This window comes from Calonectris borealis, chromosome 14 (assembly GCF_964195595.1).
Source record: "Calonectris borealis chromosome 14, bCalBor7.hap1.2, whole genome shotgun sequence".
NCBI classification, from domain to species: Eukaryota; Metazoa; Chordata; class Aves; order Procellariiformes; family Procellariidae; genus Calonectris; species Calonectris borealis.
In genome coordinates this window covers 10880774-10902989 of record NC_134325.1, presented here as the reverse complement: position 1 = coordinate 10902989, position 22216 = coordinate 10880774, and the positions used below count along the sequence as shown (strand labels likewise).

Genomic DNA, 22216 nt, shown 5'->3' with positions numbered 1-22216 from the left:
TAAGCACAAATAAAATATTTAAAACCCCAAAGCAGACCTCATTTAAGCTATTTTGTTTACAATATACCTGCCGAATGAACAAATTGAAATGACAAATCTAAATTAATTGGACATCCACTCAGAGCCTTCCTTTGGTGTAGGCAGTGTCTTCCCTAGCAGATGTCCAAAACTCTGGGGAAAAAGAAATGGACTGGCTAGATGTCTGCACTTAGGAAATTAAATTGAAATCTATTTAAAAATCATCTAGCAGTGAAATCTGAATTTAGAATCAGAGAACACTCATCTGTGTACGGGGCCAACAATGCGATACGTTCCGTGCTTTTTACAGGATTGTATTTCTTTTTCAATTTTGTGGAAGGAAAAAGGAAAGTGTAACACTTTATTAAGGTGTTTGCACAAGCAAGTCCAAGTCTGAGAGCACCAGTTCCACGGATTTTCCTTGCAGCCCTGTTTCAAAAGAATGCCATCCCAGCTGCTTCTGTGCACAAGTGGAAAAACTTGCCCAGCCTTTACTTAGTGCATGTGGAGCCCAAAAGGGGCAGAGCTGATCCAAAGAAGCTGTTTCTACCTTGAAGAGGAAAACAGGCATGGCAGAGAAATAAATGGGTGGTGGGGAGCTGAATGCATGCACACAGGAGTGAGTGTGCCCATGAACGTGTGCCAGCTAGTCCTTACCCAGCGCGGGGCTAGCTTGCACGCTCATCATTTACACACCATACAGGAAATCATTGTCCTGGCTGGCAATGAGTGACTACCGTAACAGTGTTCGCGGTCAGATTTAGCATGTTACTTTATGCAGTAGTGGCAAAAGTGGACTAAGGAGACATTTTAACATGACCAAACAAACAAAGCAAAAAATGCAAAATAATATCAGAAAGCACCATGGCTCCAACTTTTGGTTTTTTGACACTGTTGTCACATATTTAGCTTGCAGTACTATGAGTAAATAACTAAAAGTCATGCTGAACATTTCTTATGTATCTTGCTGCCTTCTGAAAAACTTAGACCTCAGTAAAATATATCAGCACCCCATATACCTGGGTACTGCCAGGAACGCAAGAAAGGGAGTCCAGAAACCTGCTCCTGTTGCTTTCCTAAGCTACCAGGGGTGAATTGCTGGAGGATGGGGCACAGGCTGGGTCAGTGAACATGGCTATCGACAGAAGCCTATCTGCGATCAGGCAAACATCTCCATTTTTCAAGTAGAATGATGAGAATTCCCCGGTAGAGGTAAGCACTTCAGCCTTCCCTGAAAAACTAAACCGAAACATTTCCCTTCCCCCAGCGCCCCCGTAGCCTGCCTAGGAGTGCCCAGCAGTTGTGCTCTCCCTGGGGATTTGAGATGCCCCAAAGCATCTCTCTGCTCTTCCTCAGACTAAGGGCTTGAAAAACCATCCCCACCATTAGTGACCAGGTTATTATTTATTTTGGGATGGTTTCCTCTCAGTCTTCTCTGCTGGAGTTGTTTCAGGTTGTACAAATAACCACATTTTTATAGGAACAGAACTGAGGGCTCAGGTTCTTCTGTGCCCAGGAGAGTGTCCTCCCCAGAAGGGAGGTCTCTCTCCCAGGCCCAAAGGTGGCTGTGGACTGAAGGAGGAAGGGAGAGCTGTATTTTACAGTTTGGCAACCGCAGATTCCCAAGACAACTCACACACTGTACCTTATTCTGCATACCAGGAAAATATACAAATCGCTCAGTATCCAAACTTTAGTAAAAGCAAACACATTTATAGGAACATGGACCATGAAGTCTTAATACTATTTAAATATAAAAGCAAAGTTAAAGGCAGCTGTAAAGCTACCACAGTTGTCTGCGGAGCTCGCCAAAGTACCAGATGCTGCTGCAGCAAAATTTCCGAGCGGGTACAGTAGGACAGATGGTATGACATCACCTGACAACATTCTTAGGACAGAAATGTTTATTTTGATATTGCAATGTGTGATTATTTTCTCCTTATGTTGCTGCAATTCCTATGCTAAGTACAATCATTACTAACCTAATTAGATATGGCATATTTCTACGAACTAACAAACAATAATATAATATTAGAAGCAGGGTAAATGGATACTGAAATGATCCCTATCATTTTTATACAAACATACTCGATGACAGGAATTTATGCATAGATAAAAGCAAGGAAGCTAAGTTTTATGCCTGTATTTTTGAGCCCATTAGTGTCTGAAAAGTGTAAAAACATCCTCATTATATTGAGAATTCACTGTTCTTTTAGACTGAGTATTCCAGAGTCATTGAAGTATATTAGATGCTGAGGAATTTACTCATGCTACAGCATTTAAGGGATTTGCACCCAGCATTGGGGTAATAATGTACTTTAGATGCTGTAAACCATCATAGGTCAAATACTGTATTTTCTGAGGATAAAAACTACATAAAAATACAAAGAACATTTTCAGCTATGTCTTCAGTATCCGCATTACACGACATGCCCTGGAGATGGCCGCCTCTTACCGAGCTCCTTTCCTTAAAAAAATTCTAACTATCCAAAGAATGCAGTAAAGCCATGAAATATGACTGTTGTCAAATAATACCACGAGAAAAATTATAATCCACTTAGGAATTTAAAAGAACCAAGACAAATTGCCAATGGCAGGGGATGCAAGCATTTAAGCTGGTGCAGAACAAAGACAAATCACCTACATTTGTTTTATCAGCCAGCATATGTATTTGTAACAGCTCCTCACCAATTTTGCGCTTATATTCTAAGGCAACAGCCTTCCTGGTCCATGAAACGCAGTTTTGCAAATTGCTACAGCTCTCTCTGCCGCATCCCTGTGCTTCCCCACACCTGTGGAGCTAACGCCAAGCCTTGTGTAGGACCAAGTTTCTTATTAAACAGTGGTGGCCAAGATGCAGATGGCAGTGAAGCCAACCCTCTCATGCTCTTGGTGCAGGCGAGCTGGGCATGCAGAGCTCCTAGGGTACCCGCTCCCTCGCTGCTCCTGTCTGTCGGGGCTCTGCGGCCCTACATAACCATAACAAACAGCATGCGGGGGGCAAGCGCTCCCTGGGCCCTGCCAAGGCTGGGTGAACTGGATGCGGAGCAAGGTGGAAGGCAGGTGGCCCGAGAGAGGGCCCTCGGCAGCTGCTTCTGTGGAGATGACCTTGCTCATGGGCACAGCACCCTGACTGCAAGGGTGCTGCGCCCTCCCGCTGCACCCAGGGGCACAGCCGTGATTTCTCCCCCCTGAATCGCACTCACACGCCTGGGAGTCATCCCCACACCGGTGTGGGCGGTGTAAGCTCCTCTGCAAACACCCCTGGCCCTGCAGTGGGACAGCGAGCTGGTGGCTTGCTGGACCTCGCACACCCGTGGGACAGTTGAGCAGGACAGGGAGGAGGCAGCACCCCGCCGCCTTGTCTGCCCTGCGGGGCCTAATAACAGCACCTTGCTAGCAGGGCTGCTTCATGAGATCTGTAGGTTCCTGCAAATTTCAAGCATAACAACCACGAGGGTGAGGCCGTCTATATCATTACCTGCAGCACCAAATCCCTATGAGAACATACCGTGGGGAGAGGCTGGCAACTTGAATGGATCGTAGTCTTGTGTGCCCAAAGAAACTCCACCACTCAAAGGAGAAGTACATTAAAAAGGCTCTGCTGCAGGTCATCTCTTTCCCTGACACAGAGGGACAGCCTCTCGGCTCTTTTTGGACTGAAAATATTCTGTACAAGGACTGCCACCGCAGCTCAGAGGGACAGGAGAGGAGAAGGCGGGTGGGACAGCCTGAGCTTTCACTGAAATGAGAGAAAACAGCACTGCTCAAGTGCCTGGCACCATGCAGTGATTCCCTCTGCACCTCCACAGACCGGTCCAAGCCATCTTTTAAAAATGTCCCGCTGCCTGTGCAGCCACGGCGCTTTTGGAGGAAAAAAGAGCCAGGTGGGGTGGACTGATTAAAAACAATCACTAGTATATCAGCAGTCTGCGTGCGGCTCCAACCTGTACCCTTCCCAGCCTCAGCTCTGCTGTCTCGCTGTATCTTGTAAATCTGACACTCTTTAATTTCCTGCTGATGTAAGAAAATCACTTGGTCTGCCAACAATTTTTCGTATTTCTACCAAAACACCAGTAACCGAATATTTCATTCCTGTTGCTGTTGTCCTCCACTGAAGCAGATTGGGAGTTATATTTATAGCATTTTAATGCTATAACTGGAGTCTGTACCAACTCCTATTATTAAGGTTTTTAACACTTTCATGTGAAATGTCAATCCAACTTTCTGTGCTTTTATGCTACCATACAACTGCATGGTCAACTTAGTCTTTCAAGGACCTCCACGCATTCGGACTCCTGCCTGGATCTGCTCAGGGATTGAATCAGGAATGTGAAGTAAAAGGAGATCTTTGGCTACTTTATGGTTGCAGAAATGGGGAGGTAGGTGACGAGCAAAGGCAGTTCCCAGCCCTGACACATTAATGTTGCCCAGCACTTCCCAGCTACTGCCACAGGAGTCCCAGTGTGAAACTGGGACTTGCTGGTTGGGCAAAGTGCTCACACAACATTTTCATCAGCTTTCCTGCAACAGTGAAGATGCATCCTTCAGTTCTGGCCTGCCTGATTTGAGACCCTGCGGTCCCAATTCCAGAAGTGCTGAGTGCTCAGATGGGAAAATTATGCCTGAATATAGGAAGCTCTCAATAACGCTAAGTATTCTGCAAAATCAGGCTCATGACAAATCAAAGTGGACCCTCAAAATCAGTGGCCCATTCATTCTTTTGCACCTGAACTTCTTGGTTTGTCAAATGTGAGTAATAATGCTCCTTCATCTAAAAAATGACTGCACTAATACATCTGTGAAATGCAAATGGGGGGAATTATTAATTCTGTTTGGAGGAGAGGTTAGACAGTGCACAGCGAGCAGGGCACAGGGCCACGCATTTCAACAAAAGAAGAAAACAAACAACTGAATTGTTGCTTATCAAAGAAGGGCCATCTACATCTACACTGAATGAAGCAGGAACAAATAAACATGTGAGGATGTAATTAACTGCTGCATTGTAGAGCAGACGCACGAGGACATTTCCCAAGTTCTGAGAGCTTGACTTTGCAGCCCGGCTAAGCAAATTTGGGGTGGGCGTAGTGGTGGGGGAAGCTGCAGTGGAACGAGATGGGAAAAGACGGGGCAGAGGCACAGGCAGACACGAAGCCCCTTGGGGCGAGCGTGAGGGCGGATGCTTGGGGCTCAGCACACAGGCAGGGCCGGCAGCGCGGGGGAGATGCACGGCCAGAGCCCCCGCACTGCTAATGCCAGCCCAACCCATGCGTCCCCCACTCCTCCTCCCCGCGGAACCGCTCAGCGCTGTGCCAGGCTGCGGGAGGCAGAGGGCCCCCCGCTGCGATGACACCCCTGATTTTACGGCTCTCCTGGGCTCATCGCAGGGGCTGCGTGCCCGGGCTCTGCTCCAGCTACCCCACAACCTCGCTCACTTGCTGCTTCCCTGCTCCCTGATTCCAGCTTTCCCTGGTCGGGCCCCGTGTAGCGCCGGGTAGTTACCCCAGCGCCCGGGCCCTGTGCGAGCGTGGGCCGGGGCACGGGCCGGGCTGGGGCACCCGCCGCGGCGCAGGGCCCGGCAGAGGGAGCTACCATCGCTGCCGGCGCTCCTCTTCCGTTAGGCGAAACCAGCGCTTTTAATTTTGCTGGGAAATTTCCGGCAGCAGTGGTGGGTTTTGAGAAAAGGGAAGAGCGTGCGTGAAGGCAGCGGCGAGTGAGCAGGCCCAGGCCCTGGCGGTCTTTCCACCCGTCCTCAGCGCTTAGCATGGGCCGACCTCGAGGCTAAACTGTGCTCCGTCTCTCTACCCACGCCACCGCGTTTTCGCCCCAGGACGCTCCCTCGAAGAGCCCGTGTCCTGACCCTACAACTGGGCTGGGGGAGCTGGCCCAGGCTGCCCACCGCATCTCCACGCAGTCCCCCGGGAATTCACCAGCCGGGAGGTCTGCTGCGACGCCGCGGTTTCACGATTGGAGCCTGTGTCAATACTGGATCCCCTTAAAGTGGTTTCTTGGCACTTCTAACTACGGACACCTGAATATGAACGTTTTACAGAGTATGACATTCGCTTCCCAGGCCCAGCACGTAGCTCTCCTGCACTGCAAAATAAATGACCCTGGCATTTAGTTAAACTTTGTCTGAATTTAGATTAAAATGACCTCAAATCCTGAGCCTGCCACTCCAAGACATTCATCCAAATGTGGGTTTGCTTCCTTGTCCTCTCACATCACAAAGACGCTAAACCAAGGACTTCCTTACAACTGAAATGCTGAACTGCTTTTTATACTGTTTACAGGGAATATGGAAAGGATAAACAATGCTTGTAACAATGGATATTGTTCAAAGATGGAGAGCTTCTTTTGAAAAGATCTCATTTATTTTTCATCACTTAGGTGGTTTGATTAACTTTGGTGAATTTTACTGCATTTGGCTAATGATGGCAGGCTGTTTTTATGGCCCTTGTGCAATTGCTTTCACTTTCTGGTTCTCAGGCACAACTCTCCCTGGGCTCACAAAGCCCTTTTACAACAACAATAAAACCTGAATTAAAACATAAAGAATATTTTATTTCTTCACCACTTTTTAAAATACATTTTGAAATTTGGACCTAACACAATCTGACAGTTTGGATAGGTGGATTAATGCTGAAAATGCCCATCAGCCATGTTCTTTATAGTCCTATATAGATATTTTAGATGTAAAGCTGTCTGAAGTGCTCACAGTCGAAATGAATGTGGCAGCAAGAGTGAGAAACCTCGAAGAAGAAGAGAATAAAGGGCTTTTATTGTTGGGTGGTGGAAAGATTTTTTTCCTGATTGGAAAGCAAGATTGAATATCTATATATTTATATAAAAAAATAAAATAATTGGAATTATTATCATTTCAGTATTACAGTCTTTGAATTTTATAGCTACTCGTGTAACAGTCAATTGCTTAGATCCCTTCTAATCTGCTTGCATACTCAGTTTATATTTGTTAGGGAACACAGGATTACTTGGTTTAAGCATTTGTCCTGAACTTTCACAGAACCACTACAGTAAAAATGGAAAGCCCCCATTAAGGAAAACCTGTCTTGAAAGCAACATATGGGTACATAAACTTGTTAATCTGTTGTGAAAATAGTTATATAGGGTAGGCAATAATTAAAGGTAACTAAAACGCTGATGCTTGGACCTACGGGGGCAGCTTCTATGCACCATTTAGGAATTGTACTTGAGCACAAAATGCCACAAAAGGAAAATACAGCTTGACATTTGAAAACTGAATTGATTTTCATGTAAAAGGAGGAGTAATTTTACCCATCCTTTACTGCAGTCAGTATCCCAAGATTTTGCAACTGTGCCATCTTACATCTCCCAGACTATCTTCTGCCATGCAGAGTTACAGTGAGGGTTGCTTATTGTTTCCTTTCTATAATTTTTTCTTTTGTAAATGGAGCAATTTTGTGGTTAGGCAAGGGAAAAAACTCAACAGCCCTCCACAAGTGACAGGACTCTACGGAGCACATTTCCGACCCACCAGAATGCCCACTCTAAATTAACATAACTGCCTGACATTGAGGGGCTTTTGTCCTTCTAAACACCAATTGCCATTGGAAGAACCCCAGAAATGTTTAAGGCCCCACTCCTGCAATGAATTCCCTGTGGGTGGACCTTTGTGTCCATGCACAGCCCCATTGAAGTCGCTGGGAGTCACCTAAATTTCTAATTGCTGTACGGGAATACAGGCTGCAAGGGGCCTCCCAGGATCATCGAGTCCTGGCCCCAGGTGCCACGTCAAAGAAGCCTTTTTCAATAAACTTCCAGGTTACGTTTTAAGGTGGAATTGGTCTATTGGCCCCCACTACTATGAGGTTTTCTAGCCTGGTTTTGAGTGGGGAGGGAGGAAGGATCATCTTTTTCTTTTTTTAATAGAACGCTGGAAACCCATTTGATCAAAATAATACTTTACGTCATTTTCTGTAAAAAGTCAGAAGTGTAATGAACATATACCTATCTTTTTTCCGAAGGTGCGTGAGAACTCTTACACGGCTCTCGTAGCAGCGTATGCATATATTCGTTTCTGAGGTCAGCAAAAGCACAAAGGCATACAGGAGATGCTGCAATCACAGCACGTGCCTACATGACTTCATGTGCACATTGTGCAGAACACGCATCTTGCCTGGCTTGCTGATTTTGTTATTTAAACAGTAATAAAACCCCATCCTTTCTATCCTGCGCAAACCGTATCTGCAATAAAATACTGCACCAACACGAAGAAAGATGTACAAAACCACAGACAGAATTCATACTTTCTTCAACAGCACTAAATGAGGCTGGGGGTTGGCTCTTATCTCCAAGGTAGTTGCTGGAAAAGTCTGTGCACTGGGGACAGGGAAGGCTGGCAGGAGGCAGGGCCCCTCAGAGCCGTCCCTGCAGACAGGCGTGCACCAGCGCCTCTGCCCAGTGCCTCTCCAGCAAGTGCCCTTCCACGTTTGCCCCAGGAACTGGTGACGCTGCCCTGGGGGGGGGGGAGTTATGCCCTTGTTTAAGACCCAAATAATCAAATTTACTTAATTTGATCTAAACAATGCTTCCCCTTCTCCTCGCTCCCCTTTCGAGGCAGCGGCGGTGACACGCTGCCCACAGGGCTCATCCCCTGGCTCCTCAGGGCACCTGCCTGGCCGGTCCAGGCTGTCCCAACGCAGCCCTCGCACCACGCTGCCCCACTGCGCTTGCAGCGTGGGTGTAAAGAATGATCTAAATTGGGATTAACGCATGACTAGGAATGGACTTTTCTTCGTGTCTCATTTTTGCAATGTTACAGCACAAGAGTAACTGTTTTTTTAAAAACATGTCTGTGTAGTTTGATGCTCTCTCTTCTCCAGTAAACCTCCTGCATAAACGCCCTGCGTTTAAAAGGTAGGTTTCTCAGCAGTATGCTTGCAAGCTGGGACAAGCTCCGGTGGGCCTCGCTGCACCCTCAGGAATTCCAAATAAAAAGGCTTTACAGTACGTACAGGGCTGTCCTGGGTAACCATGTTCCTATTCAGGCCTCCACTCTTTCTCTGCAAGGCAAGTGGATGCGTTGCATCCCCCAGAGCCTGCACCTGCCCGATAAACCAGAGCCCCAACAGGTCCCCACGCCGCTGGCCCACACACCGTGTGTGAGCGCAACCGGCTCTGAGCCACGCCACCACAGTGGGGCAGGACCCGCGGCTCCTTCCCCTGCCAAAGCAGCATCTTCTCCTCGTTTTCGGTCTGTCAGTCGTGTTGCGAATATATTCACATCACTCAGCTGGTTTCATGTCGCAGACACCAGCAGTGTGATGGGCAACCACATGTTATCTGTTAAGAGCATACTTGGTTTGAGGGAGATTTTTCTTAGAGGGAAAGACATAAAAGTTAGTTGCTGAACTCTCGTTCACTCTCTTCCACGTGAAGCCACACAGAGGCTCTACACCATATAAGCCCATGGGTTTTGCAAATAGTTTTGCCTTATAAAAACCTATGGAAAAAGGATTATTAGATAGTATACTGGCAAAACAGTAAATCTGAAGTGCCACTTCATTCACATACAGCACAGTAACACTGAGCATTACATGGCCACATCCTGTTTTCCCGATAACCTCGAGGCACACACATAACATCCTGGTGTGCAGCAATCTGGATATGGCAGAGCCCATAAATCAGCAGGACACGTTACATGGGGTCAGCAAGCCAAGGACTCCGAAAGCTGCGTATCGATAAGGCTGCCTGATGGGAAAACCTGGATGTTGTTTTTCTGCATCGGAAATACAAACCACGGTCTGGATGTATTTGGAGCTGGGGATGGGGAAGGCGTTCCAGCTGCGGATTAGTCTGGAGGACACCAAGATGAATCTTTAGCCCACCAGAGCCAGGATTGCCGAGAGAGCGTGGGAATCAGGGCCACAGGAAGGCAGAGGGATCCCAGGGAAACCATTCGGTATCTAACAGTCAGGTAAGTGCTGAGGTAACTGTATCTGCTATCAAACATTTCCTCCCTCAAAGTTAATTCAACCTGGCGAAACATGACATTTAGCAAACCAACACACTGCCACATATTTAGTATATGAATGGCTGAGATATGGTATATTTTCATTGGGATATTTCTCCGCCAGGAGCATTCCTCTGTTGTAAGGTTTCTGGGCTACGTCTCCAATCTCCATTATGCAGGGTAAACATTCCCTGGATAACACCTCTGGCCAGAGCCCATAAATGCTATGGTTTCCAGCGCTGAATTATAAAGAGCAAGTGATAGCTTCTCTCTGCTCCAAGCTACTGTATTTTACCAGGAATCTGAACAAGAATGGCCCATCTATATCACCCATTCATGACAGTATTTGCTTTTCAGAAATTATCTCAGTAAAAATTCTCAAGTTCAAGCTGAAAGAAGCTCTTTTGATTTATTTGCAATGCAGTAGAAACAGTGCTAGGCTACTAATAAATGTTCATGGTAAATATATGATGATTGATATCAAGGTTCAAGGCTAACTGGAGTAGATGAAACATTACAGCCAACTTCATAAACTTCCCTTGCAGGTATAGTATGCAGACGAAAAATCAAAACAAAACCAAAACATTCTTTAAAGAAAAATAAAACAAAAATCTAAACTTTGGATTGGACCCTAAGAGACAATTAAAGATCAAGGAAGACTGAATGATTGGACATTTAGATAGGTAACCACAATTAAAAAACAAAAAGTGATACAGTTAAATGGCACATGCTTGGGAGGCTGGAAGCAAAAGGGCCAATCCTGATACTCAGAGGCTATCCCAAATGTCAAATATTTAAAATAATATGCATAGTTTCTATGCAAGTCCTTAATTTTGTTTCTGTTAGGAAATAGATTAGGCTTTAACTTAAACTTTAAGTACTGAATTATTGCCAAAAACACGATGCAATTTGGTACAACTGCTAAACTAGGTCAACAGTGAGACAGGCGCCATAGCGAACCACACCTGCTTTCAGAGAGGCCTCTCACTTCCGCAAATGGGGAAAAAGAGGGCAAGAAAGGAAAATACAGTACTACAGTGAAAGGAATATTACACTGAGCAGTAACAAATGCAGAAACACGAGATGTATTCCATCAGGCTTAACTCTGGAAAGCATCCTCAGAGCGTGGGGAGCAACAGAGAAAAGCTGAAGATTAGCGAACACGAGGGCAACACTTACTGATTCGGGATCCCTCTGCTGTTCAAGGAAAGCCGAAAACTCCACCAGCCTGAGCTTGGTCGTACCAATTGATCGGCCCTGCCACGCAGGGACTGAGGGAGCTGGAGCTGATGTAGGCTCAAATCCTAAAATAAAGGAACCATTTTCATGAAGAAGTCGATAATTCCTCAGTTTATATTTTCTGAATTAAATACCATTGGGAATTATGTATATAGCCCTTAGATGTTTATATTAATTTTAGCAAATAATGAATTCAGAATGAGTTAAAATTGGAAAAACACAGAAAAATATGCAGAAAAAGAGGTCCCAACCCAGCAAGCTAATAATGGTGCAAATAAAAGATCTACTTCTTTGTTTCCTTGGGGCTGTAACGCACTGTAGAATTTTTGTTTAAATTATGTACTAGATTATAGAGATTTATAGCTGACCCTTCCTCGGAAACTGGCAGCAAGACTCACAGGAGATATTACTGCCTTGGGAGTCAAAAGGACTGGCCTCCATTTCTGTCTCCTAATGTGCCACATGTTACAAGTAAATCACCTCTCTTTTTGCCTATTTCTTCTGCCACTCTCAATTCCCCTCTCCTATTCAGAGTATAAGGTTTCCAAGGCAGGGACTGTCTCTTACTGTGTATTTGCACATTGGGTCTTTGACTTCTTTTGGAGCTTTTAGGCAGCATTATATTACAGATAATAATAAATAATTACTGTAGGGAGCTGAATCATACCATAAAAAGAAAAAGAAGGCTTTAAATTGATAATAAAGAGGGAATGACATGATCTAGAGAGAGAAGGGATGTTAACCACCATCTCTAATTCACCTCAAGAGAAAGAATAAATGCTATCTCTTGCTCCTCATCATGGAAAATTAGATGAGAAGGAAACAAAACAGTAAAGGAAGAAGGAAAAGGCAGCAGCTCGAAGGCAAAACTGATCTTGGGAGAGATGCAGGCACAAGGAAGGCAGGGGAGAGGCACCAAGGTTAGAAAACCTGATTAGAAAAAGATAATCCTGAACTAGGTTGAGAACCAGGGAGAGGTCACAGGTAGCGTGTGTCCACATCCCGTAATGGGAGTATGGTACCCGACTCCAACCCTCAAATTCAGGCAATGAAGGTGTGAGGCTTGCATGAAATAGAGAATTATGAACATGACTGGTTAGACTTGAACAGGAATTCTAATGAAGCAAAAACTCATGCATGAGTTTTGACTGATTTAGAAACATTAATAATCCTACTCTGAGAGAAAACATGGAAGAATAAAAGAAGACAATTTAAAATGTCTGCCTTAGAAAATAATGTTATAAATTAGAAATATCAAGAAAAAGGAAATGATCAGGGATGCAGAAAGATAGCCTTAGTTTTAAGCATTAAATAGCAGCAAGTTAGAAAATCATAAAAAAACTGGCTAAGAGTCAGAAAACTGCAGTTCAAACAGAGTCAGAAGCATGGTGTCATTTGGCAAGGGAGACGTAAAGTTAGTTATCATCTGCAAAGACATAATGATTTTTCCTGACATTAGCCATGAAACCAACTTGGGGAAAGGGTAGGGAAGTAGCCATGGGAAGGGCTTGATCAAATTGAGCAATGGAAGTCAGGATAAACATTAGGTACTTATCAAAGTGGTACCAGGCAGAGCAGGACCTTGAGGAGGGGAAGAGTTATCAACAACCAAATACACAGAGATGTTTTATACTTAAGGCTAAACATACATGGTTTTGGAAGAGTTTTTAGCCTCAGTTTAAAATAAATTAAGACATTTTCTCATTACAAATGGAAGCAAGATTTAGCTATTAAAAAAGAAACATGCATCCTATTACTCATTTTTTAGAAAGCATTTTACTACAATATGGAAGGCTGACTGGAGATCACATATCACAACTCCTTGCATATGTATTAGTGCTTCCTACCTAAAATGTAAAAAAAACCCCAAAACCCCCAAACCAAATGATTTTCGCTCATACACAATCAGGTAATTGCATTTTGGGACTGGTGTTCAGTTTGGCTACAGGGAATGTTAGATATGGGGTAGCGGCTCTGTCCATCTCAGGAATTAATACATCACATTCAGTACACAATTCAAGTCTTTTTAAAGGAGAGTATAAATGGAAGAATTACCTGAAATGGGAGCTGTGACTGATGGCTGTATAGGATAGGCCTGCTGAACGAATGGCTTTACGCTGGAATAGAAAGTTACACAAAAATCATACACCATGCCATCCACAGTAAATTCCATTAGTCACATAGTATAAGAAAATACATGGTTGATGACCTTTACCCACAAACATCTCTCTTCCTTGCAGAGCATATTTAACAGACAGACAGTAAAGAGGTAATAGAGAGAGAGGGGGATGAGAATTACACCCAACATCCTAATGCAAGGAGCTCATCTGCGCTCAGTCACCCAGCAGGAAAACCTGACCCACTCGCCCCAAGTGTCGCAGCAGACCACCACATGGATGGTGATTGCTTTGACTCCTAATAAATCCAGAGGACACTGAACTACCGGGGCACAGAGACTTCCATGGACTTCAAGGGAGTAAGGTGGGGAGAAGCTGAAAAATAAGGCTGGGAAACATTGCTCCAGAGACCACCGCAGGGCTGAAAACGTAACACCTGACAGAGGGGCAAAGGCTTCCTTCTCCATATGGTGCTGTTGCTACCATGGTGCCGAAGGGCAGTAACCCCACTGACCACTAATGGGCCTCATGTGGTCACCTCCTGCCCTGCAGGAAAATATGACCCCCTTGCCTCCAGTATTGCTCATATATTTAAAAGAGGATGGAAGTATTTGTGCTGGAAACTTATTCACAGGCAAAACCTTACCAGCTGCTTCCCTGGCAAAACCTTACCAGCTGCTTCCCTGGCATTATCATTGCATCTCACCATGCAATGGGAGAAAAAGGAGTGTGCCCATTAGGTATTCAGCTTCAGCTTTGAGGTCTGGGATCCCTTATAACTTTTTGAATGTGAGTTCACATCACTGTAAAGGCTCTTCCTTTCCCTACAACTATCTTTTTCTCCTTTTTAGAAAAATTTGCAAGTTCTTGCCTCATAGATATCCTCTGGAGGCAAGGGCACAAGCCAGCCCCACACTGCAGATAGAAGCGTATTTTAATTTTCAGACTTACTCTTGTGATGATCCAGGCTGCCCCGTTTGAATCATGCCCGGCCAAAACTGAAAGAGGAAAAACAAACAAACAGACCCACAATTGTTTTCTTTGTTGAAAGATTTTGGATATTTCTGAACAAGCATGATTCCTTTTGCAAACAGAAGTGAAAGCATTAATCCATTCATTCAGCCTTAGTTTTCTGCTGAACATTGTTAGAGAATACAGGGATTTTTTTGGGACTCAGCTAACAACTTACCCCAGGTGCCCCAGGAAATGTAGGACGGGGAATTCCTGGCAGGCCCAGCTTGTTGTGAATAGCAGTAGCTGAGACTATCTGAGCTGATGACATTGCTGCCATGTGCTGGAGTGCTTTGTCCTTTGCTGTCTGATCCTTTAATATGACAATTACATGGAGTCTTAAAACATTTGGCACAACAAATGATGTTAAATAATTGCAGCTACAAGCACATAACTAAAAACTTAAAAAGCCACAAGAAAATGCAAAAATAGCAAACCATGCAGGAAAAAAAAAATACAGCACAGAGGCTAACACTCAAACTACCTTAAGGCAAAACCTCCTCTCAGACATGCATGGTAGACCTGAATTCTCACAGTCCGCTCTGCCAACACGCAGGAAGCTCTAGAAGAGCAGACTACTGCCCGCTTGTTTATCTGGGCAAATTCTGCTGATTTTAAATCAGGTTGAACTAAACACGGTCTGCTGCTAAGGCTCTGCCTGCAGGACAGGGAGCACTGAGATTTGAGCTCTATCATTTAGATCTAAGAGAAGTTTGCCTTTCGTATTACATTGTAAAATGAGAACACAGAACTGCGACTGACTCGCAAACAATGACAGATTTTTCTTCATGCTTACAGGTTTAGAAACATTTTGGATTCTCTTTTATGACAAGTATTTTAAAAGTTAGATAACAAAAATGTAAATAACATTTTAAACTTCCAATTTTGGTATTTTACTGATTTACAGTGTTCCCAAAGAAAACAATCAGCCATAAAATTTCTGCTGTTTTCAAGCATACAGGAACAAGTTTAGGAAAAGATGAGTTGTTATCGATTACTTGTATTAGAGCAGCACTTGGAGTCCTAGTCACTGCCAATCACGTATGATCACAGAATAGAAAAGGAAAGCCTCTTAATGCAACAGAGTTAACTAAGTGGGTATCTTAGGTCAGGTAAAATAAGTAAACAACAGACTGTTACTATCTGGCAAAGTGGGGTTCCCCATCCAGAAGTACTGTATTAATAAGTGCTAATATTTAGGTACGTGACTTAGAATGAAGGAACACAAGCAGTATATTAAGCAAGGATTTTTTTGTTTTTTTTTTTTCTCGTTTTATTTTACAAGCAAAGTAGCAAGCATGCTGGCAAGAGATGCATGCTCTTATATATGACATATGACTTTGCACATATGCTCCCTCTAAAGCTTGTATGTAGTAGTACTATAGGTGAGCAGTTTCTTCCTTTGAATAGCTCCTTTAGAAACAGCACAGGCTGAAAGTACAGGAAAAGCTAGCCAAAAATTCTGCCAAGCACAGCTAAGGTACATAATACTTGGTTTAGTTAAAATACTTACCATGCTTGTTACCTGGATACAACAACAAACAGTTTATTAAAATGCTTGTGTAGAACAGCAGATTCTTAGCAAAATACGAACAAAATAGTAAGAGACAAAGGAAGAGCAGTTTGCTCAACATTAAATATCAGGTTTAAACAAATGCATTACTTTCACCTAGGGACTGATTCATTAAAAGGAAAAAAAAAAGGATAAAAAACTAACAACAAAACACTGGGGGGAAATAACCCCTGCCTCTCTGTGTGAAAGCTGCCGACACTGAATGAAGGGGATTGTTGCTGAGCTTGTTTCCCTGAGCTGTGCAAGGACCCCCTGCGGGCGCCTCTGTGGGACGCAGCCCAGGAGAGCAGCAGGTGGAGCAGGGCAGTAGCTGCTCCAGCAGCATCGTCCCCCCTCTGCACCTCAGAGCGTGCGAGCCTGAAGTGCAATCCGCTGTGGTACTGCCTGCAGCAGCATTAACACCTGCGGACTCACCCGCACTGCCTCCCGCGCAGCGGCACCAGACGCTGCTTTCTGACCTGTCCAAGCCTCAGCACCGCCTTGCTGCAGCTGACGGTGCATCTACAGAGCAGCTTCTGGAGGCGGGGGGACATGCTATCCATTGGTGCGTGAACAAAACGTGTCATTTCTCCAACTTGTAGCTTTCCCATATAACCGTGACCAATTCACTGGGTAAGAGCTGGAAGTCAGCTCTGGCTCTGCCAGCTACTGGCACTCACCTCTGCCTGCCCCAGGGTAGGAGGGTGCGCACAGGAGGTTTGCCCACGGCGTGTTTTACTGGCTGCCTTTGGATGTCTGCAGACCACTGGGCTAAAAAATGCTTTGGTGGGCGTTAAGAGGTGGCAGTATCCTGAGATTCACGCAGCTCTCCAGACAGCCGACCTCTCTACTTTCCTGCACAGTAAGAAGGACCCTCCATCATTAAAACGTGAAAATGAGGAGATGTCCTTAAGCAATATGGAAATGCTGGTAGCCCACCAGACTTTTCTGTTCCTTTTCCCCCCTTCTATTAGCTGGCTTGGAAATGCCAAGCCATGCAAGCCTCACCCACATTCAGCTGAATCATAACAAAACCAAGCATACAGGGAATTGATATCCTGTGTGTGAAATGCATGATTCAAGAGACATGTCTGCCTCTGAGTTCTACTAACCTCCAAAACTACATGCGTGCTGCTTTTGTGACCTCCTTGTTATTCTCCAGAACCGCTGCGGCACTACAGCCTCCTCCCCTCCTGCACTGCTTCCTGGCTGCAACAGCCACGCCAGGGCCACCACATGAAGATGCAGCCAGTGCTTGTGCTCCTGCCAAGTTCCCAAACTCAGACTGTTCTGCTGCTATAATGGCCTTACTATTAGGTGGATCTAAACTAAAGGAGAATTTAAACATAAAAGCTTTGTAAGGGATATGAAAGTCCGTATCTAGGAGTTGCATGAGCCCAGGGCAAGTTATATATCTATGACATAGCTCATTTTGCCTTGCTTTAGCCATCTAAAGTCTCCAGTCTAAGGCAGACGGCTAACCTCCTGCTATTGTTAGTGCAGTAAGCACCTACAACGTATTTCTTCCTTACCAGGCATCAAAACCAACTGGAGTGCATTACTTTCTGTAATGTTATCACTGTCCAAGGACTAGAATAGGAGCCTGGACAGCCAACTTCTACATGGCAACAGTTACGGCAGGTAAATCCCACCATAACAGATGAACTAAAGAAAAATTCTCAAAAATTTACACTTCCTTCAGGATCTTCTGTTCACAGAAGGAGGAACATTTAGACTGTCCTGTGGAGCTCTTAGCCGCCATTAGCAGCGAGTCTGATGAGCCTTAATTTTAGGAACAGTGACAGGGATTTCTGGAGGGAGAAAAAGTCTTTTGTTTCATGACATGAGAAGGAATGAGCCTTCCTTCTTGCCAATTGCTGCTTTGCACCCCAGGATGTTCTACATTTTGTGGTGGCCATTCTTCTCGTTTTCTCTGACTTATTACATTTTCAGGAGGATGAAGAGAAAGCAAAAATATATAGGATGACAGCTCAGAAACACAGCCCTTGCAATAGGGCTAGTCTTGAGGAGTTTCAATGACTCGTACAAAGTTTCCTAGTGGTGACAGATCTGCCAGCTCCACTAGACATCAACTGACTCAGGCCAACACACATCAACGGGAAGTTTCACCTTTTGTAGGCTTAGGAAGCTCTGCACAGTTGGAAGATCAGTTTTCCTCAAAGTAACTGTAACTTCACATTCAAACATTAAAGAAATCAAATTCAAAATCAAATACAAATACATAAGAGGTCCTCAACTCCATTGGCAAAAAAGCACCTTCAGCTCCAGGCACGTTTTGGAGAGCTGCAAGGTAGTGGCCTATGCTTGCATTATCAGGCAGACTTCATAGTCTTCAAAAACAAATGAGAAAACCACATTTTAAAGCTGTTTATTTAAATTTAAATATTAGCTGGTCTGCCACTGGAAAAAACAAGTATATGTTGGGGTTTTTTTACACCGTAATGGAGAGCACTCGTAACCAGGAGGGAATGAGTCTTTCTACCTATCACTGCAACACGGCCGCTTCTGGGATGAAACTTGGTAACTGATTAATAACACACAATGGTATTACATCACAGTTTAGGCAGCAAGAGAAGTAATATATCCAATTAAAACAGCAGAGGTAATTTAAACAGGCAGATTACAGTAATTACCCAGGTTGGAATTTGGCCAGGACAAACGGGTTAACACCCCTATTCTAAATAGGAACGTTGTGGGATTTTTAATGACCGCCTATAGTTAAGACTTTGATTTCCTATCTTGTCCAAGACAGAAGGGGTTTGGTTTTGCTCTCACTTGTGCTGCTGTGTAAAGCTGGAATAAATCCTTTTGGGTCAATGAGGTTTACACTGATGTACGTAAAATAAAAGTTTGGCCCAGCATGCTGCAGAGTCCCGTGTTGAGGTTCGGCAGAGGCTTGGGGGGACAGTATCTCCTGCTGACTCATTAAATCCTGCTGGAGCTTAAGGTATTCCTTGGATAGGTCCCATCTGGCCCTGACCTGGCTTGACCCTACTTAATTTATGAGCTCTGATGGGATTGCTGCTGCCCAGGAACGACACTGTAGTAAGTAACAGACTGCACTCATAGACGGCTGCCTTTCCCTCCCCTTATAAAAGTCTTCTGTGCTGTGGTACGTAATTAGTAATGAATGTTACCGAGGTGGATTTAGAGTACCATCAGTGGAAATCTGGTCTAGTTCCACTAAACCCCTAAAATGCCATCACTGTAATGGAGATCAGGATCTGCCTCATGTTTTAGCCGACTGCTGCTGGCTGCAGTTGCAAACACTTTGTTTTTGGAAGGCGTAAGCGCTAAGAGTCTAATGCAAGGAGACTATATAACTTTTAATGAATCAGGCCCTTGAGGTTTACTTTTCACCCATTAGTTTTAGAATGCAAACACATAGTTAAATTAGATAATTCCCCAGTATCATCCAATTATAAATCTTAATATCTATAAAAGCCCCACATGAAACAAGAGTTCTACATGACAAGCACAAAAGGATTTGTGCTTGACTTTCTTTTAATCCAACATAAACAGAAGAATAATTCAATCAATCAGTTCAAACGAGTTCTACAGCAAAAAATAAAACCTGTTATCCTAGAATGATAAATGGGGCTTTGAATACCATGTTATCTATGACTTTGGGAAAAAAAAATCTAAGACAGTATGAGGAAAAGTAAGCACAATAGAACACAGTATTAATTCAAGAAGCTTTAAAACCTATAGCAATATTTAAAATACAAAACTTTTCTTGTAAGGAAAAAAAAATTACATAAGAGAAGAAACGACAATTTGCTCACAAAATGGATATTACAGTAACACTAACATAAAATAGATTCCTAATAAGCAATTTTGCAGATGTTATTTCTGCTCAGATCTCATATTGATTCAAATAACCTTTGCAATAATTAGCTGTAGCTCAAAAAAGATAAACAAATCATGAAAATATACAATTGTTCTGGACAAAAGATAGAGAGCACTTCAGTGTTTCTAGCCCTGATCTCCAATTTGCTTATTATTAGAGAAGACAGGAGTAAATACAAAAGCTGGCTATTTCAGCCAGGCAATAGCTAATGCCAAGAAGAGAATGCGCATTCAAAGCTGTCCCAACTTGCTGCCTAATGAGTAGCAATTAATCCATCTTATTGTATTTCAAAATGCTGAAGACTCCATTCACATCAAAGGGAATTTTTCAAGGCTTTTATCATTGTTCATTTAAAAAGTATAGAGCTATCTTTAGCATTTTATAATTGACAACAATATTTTCTTTTTATCCCTCAATGCGGAATGTAGAATAATGGATTTGAAAACATGTAATACGTGTGAACTGTAGGCACTTTAATGTTTCTTTTTGTCTCTGTCTAATTAATCTTGCATTATGAAAAGATATCTGAAATGAAAGTCTAAGATAGATGCATATCCTGCTGTGAAGACCTTTACTCTCTATTTACGCACAACTTCCAATCCATCTTTTCTCCTGAACGGACAGAGGTGACTTTGGCTCCCTGTCAGCGCACAGGTGGGAAATGCTGTAACCTAACACTATGGACTGGTGTATTTGACATGGAAATACAACATTAGAGTGTAAAAATTCTGCTTTGCCTCCTCCAGTCTCTGCATGAGAGAAAATGTCATGAAGAGGAGCCACTTTTCAGATCTGTCTCCAAGGACAGCTTTATCTCAGCCTCTCCATTTTCATGAGATGAAATTTCTCTAACTTCAGGAAGATTTTAACCATCTCAGAAAATTAAGATTAAAATCTCCAAAATAGGAGTATTTTCCTGCTGTAAAAAGAATTAAAATATACAACATCGCAGGAAGGGCTGATGGGACGTTCTCTACTGGTGATCTTGAAATGCAGCAATAGCATTTACGCGTGAAACTTCTCTTTCTGGCAGGCTAAGGATCCATCCGTCCAGAGCAACTGTAGGCACTTATCATCAAAGAAAAGGGACTTTGCTGGACCAAGCAGACTTTATGGCACAAAGATGAGATTTCAATCTATTAGGTAAGCTTCAGTCATACTCTATCCAATGCCATGGGTGCAGATAGCTCTGCAATCCTTCCATCCATTTGGATTTTTGCACAAGATAAACGCAGGAAGATGCACCCAAGTCCTCTCCTCGCCATGAGCAGGATTCAGACCAAGGCGAGACAGAAAGATCTCTTGGTATAAAATAAACCCAGCAGGTACTTGGGGAACAAGGGTTATTTGTTATACCCTTCGTCAAGGTAAGAGACCAGGAACTGAGGTCAACGGGACAGATCGGCCACATCGCGAAAGATCGATAAGAAATGGCATTATGAAGAAAACCGCAAGCAATGGATGTCAGCTGGAGGACAAGAGCCTCCGTGCCATGCCCCTGCAATCCTCAAGTGCCTGCCTGTGATTATTTCAGCTAAAGCAGCGCGGGCACACGGGGAACGACCAGATTCTCTGCAATACCCTGCCCCGTGTACACGTGGGAGGTGCGCAGAGGGGACGTCTGGTGGCAAGAGGAAGAAACACAGGAGATGGAGATGGCCTCGGGTCAGAGCTGACTGAACTCGTAGCTATGGACTGGCATGAAGGATCTCTGCATTAATCCACAGAGTGCTTGCACCTTGTGCTGTAGGTAGGAAACTTGACATCAGATGCATGTGTTTTTCTCAAGTAGTAACTGCTCCCCTGGATGCCACCGATCACAGATTTTACGGAGTAATTGCAAGCGCCAGCTCACTGTTAAAAAGGTGAGATTGACCCGGGTCAGAAGCAGTGCTTCCCTTGGCTATCTTCTTCTCAGTCACCCCTTCACCAGTAAACGTGGGCAGCACCCGCTCCAGGAGAAGGAGAGCCCATCATCTTCCTGAGGAGCCAGGCTGCTGCCAAAATGGCCCCCGTTGAAACAATGCGCACTCGTAGATACCAAAATGTGTTCACTTTGTCTTACTTTCACATCAGCGATATCCTTCTCAGGCAGTTTTCAAAGGACACTGGACCATACAGATGGTTCGATACAGGAATAATAAGAAAAACGGGCAGTAGCGCTAACAAAGTGTCTGGAGCAGCAAGGTTCCTTCTCAGGTCCAAAACCATCGGCTTCTCTCACTTCTGGGGAGTAATTGAAGCTCCCCAGCAGAAAAAGCGAGGGCTCTCTTTCTCATAAAGGCAGCTCTCTTACGGTACCTTCTTGCATCAAAGCTTCATCTCTTCCATGTGGGGAGAAAAAGGTCTGTGGGAGGCTGCAACTCCTCTGGAGGAGGCCTGTGCAAGAGGGCTGATGTTGTGCCATGGCACCT

At 44.1% G+C, this 22216-nt stretch overlaps 1 protein-coding gene across 8 annotated transcripts in view; it reads right to left on the bottom strand.

The window, feature by feature from the left end:
* TEAD1 (TEA domain transcription factor 1) overlaps positions 1-22216 on the bottom strand; it is a 155649-nt gene that overhangs the window by 15434 nt on the left and 117999 nt on the right. For 2 of the 8 annotated variants that reach the window (XM_075163191.1, XM_075163193.1), the window contains 5 exons: positions 21367-21372; positions 14558-14692; positions 14320-14366; positions 13307-13368; positions 11192-11316 (listed from right to left, as the gene is read on the bottom strand). In XM_075163191.1, the coding sequence (XP_075019292.1) occupies positions 11192-11316; positions 13307-13368; positions 14320-14366; positions 14558-14692; positions 21367-21372 (375 nt within the window). Of the gene's footprint in view, positions 1-11191; positions 11317-13306; positions 13369-14319; positions 14367-14557; positions 14693-15892; positions 15905-21366; positions 21394-22216 lie in introns of all 8 variants that reach the window. The other 6 variants (XM_075163192.1, XM_075163197.1, XM_075163198.1 and 3 more) reach the window with 5 other exon arrangements.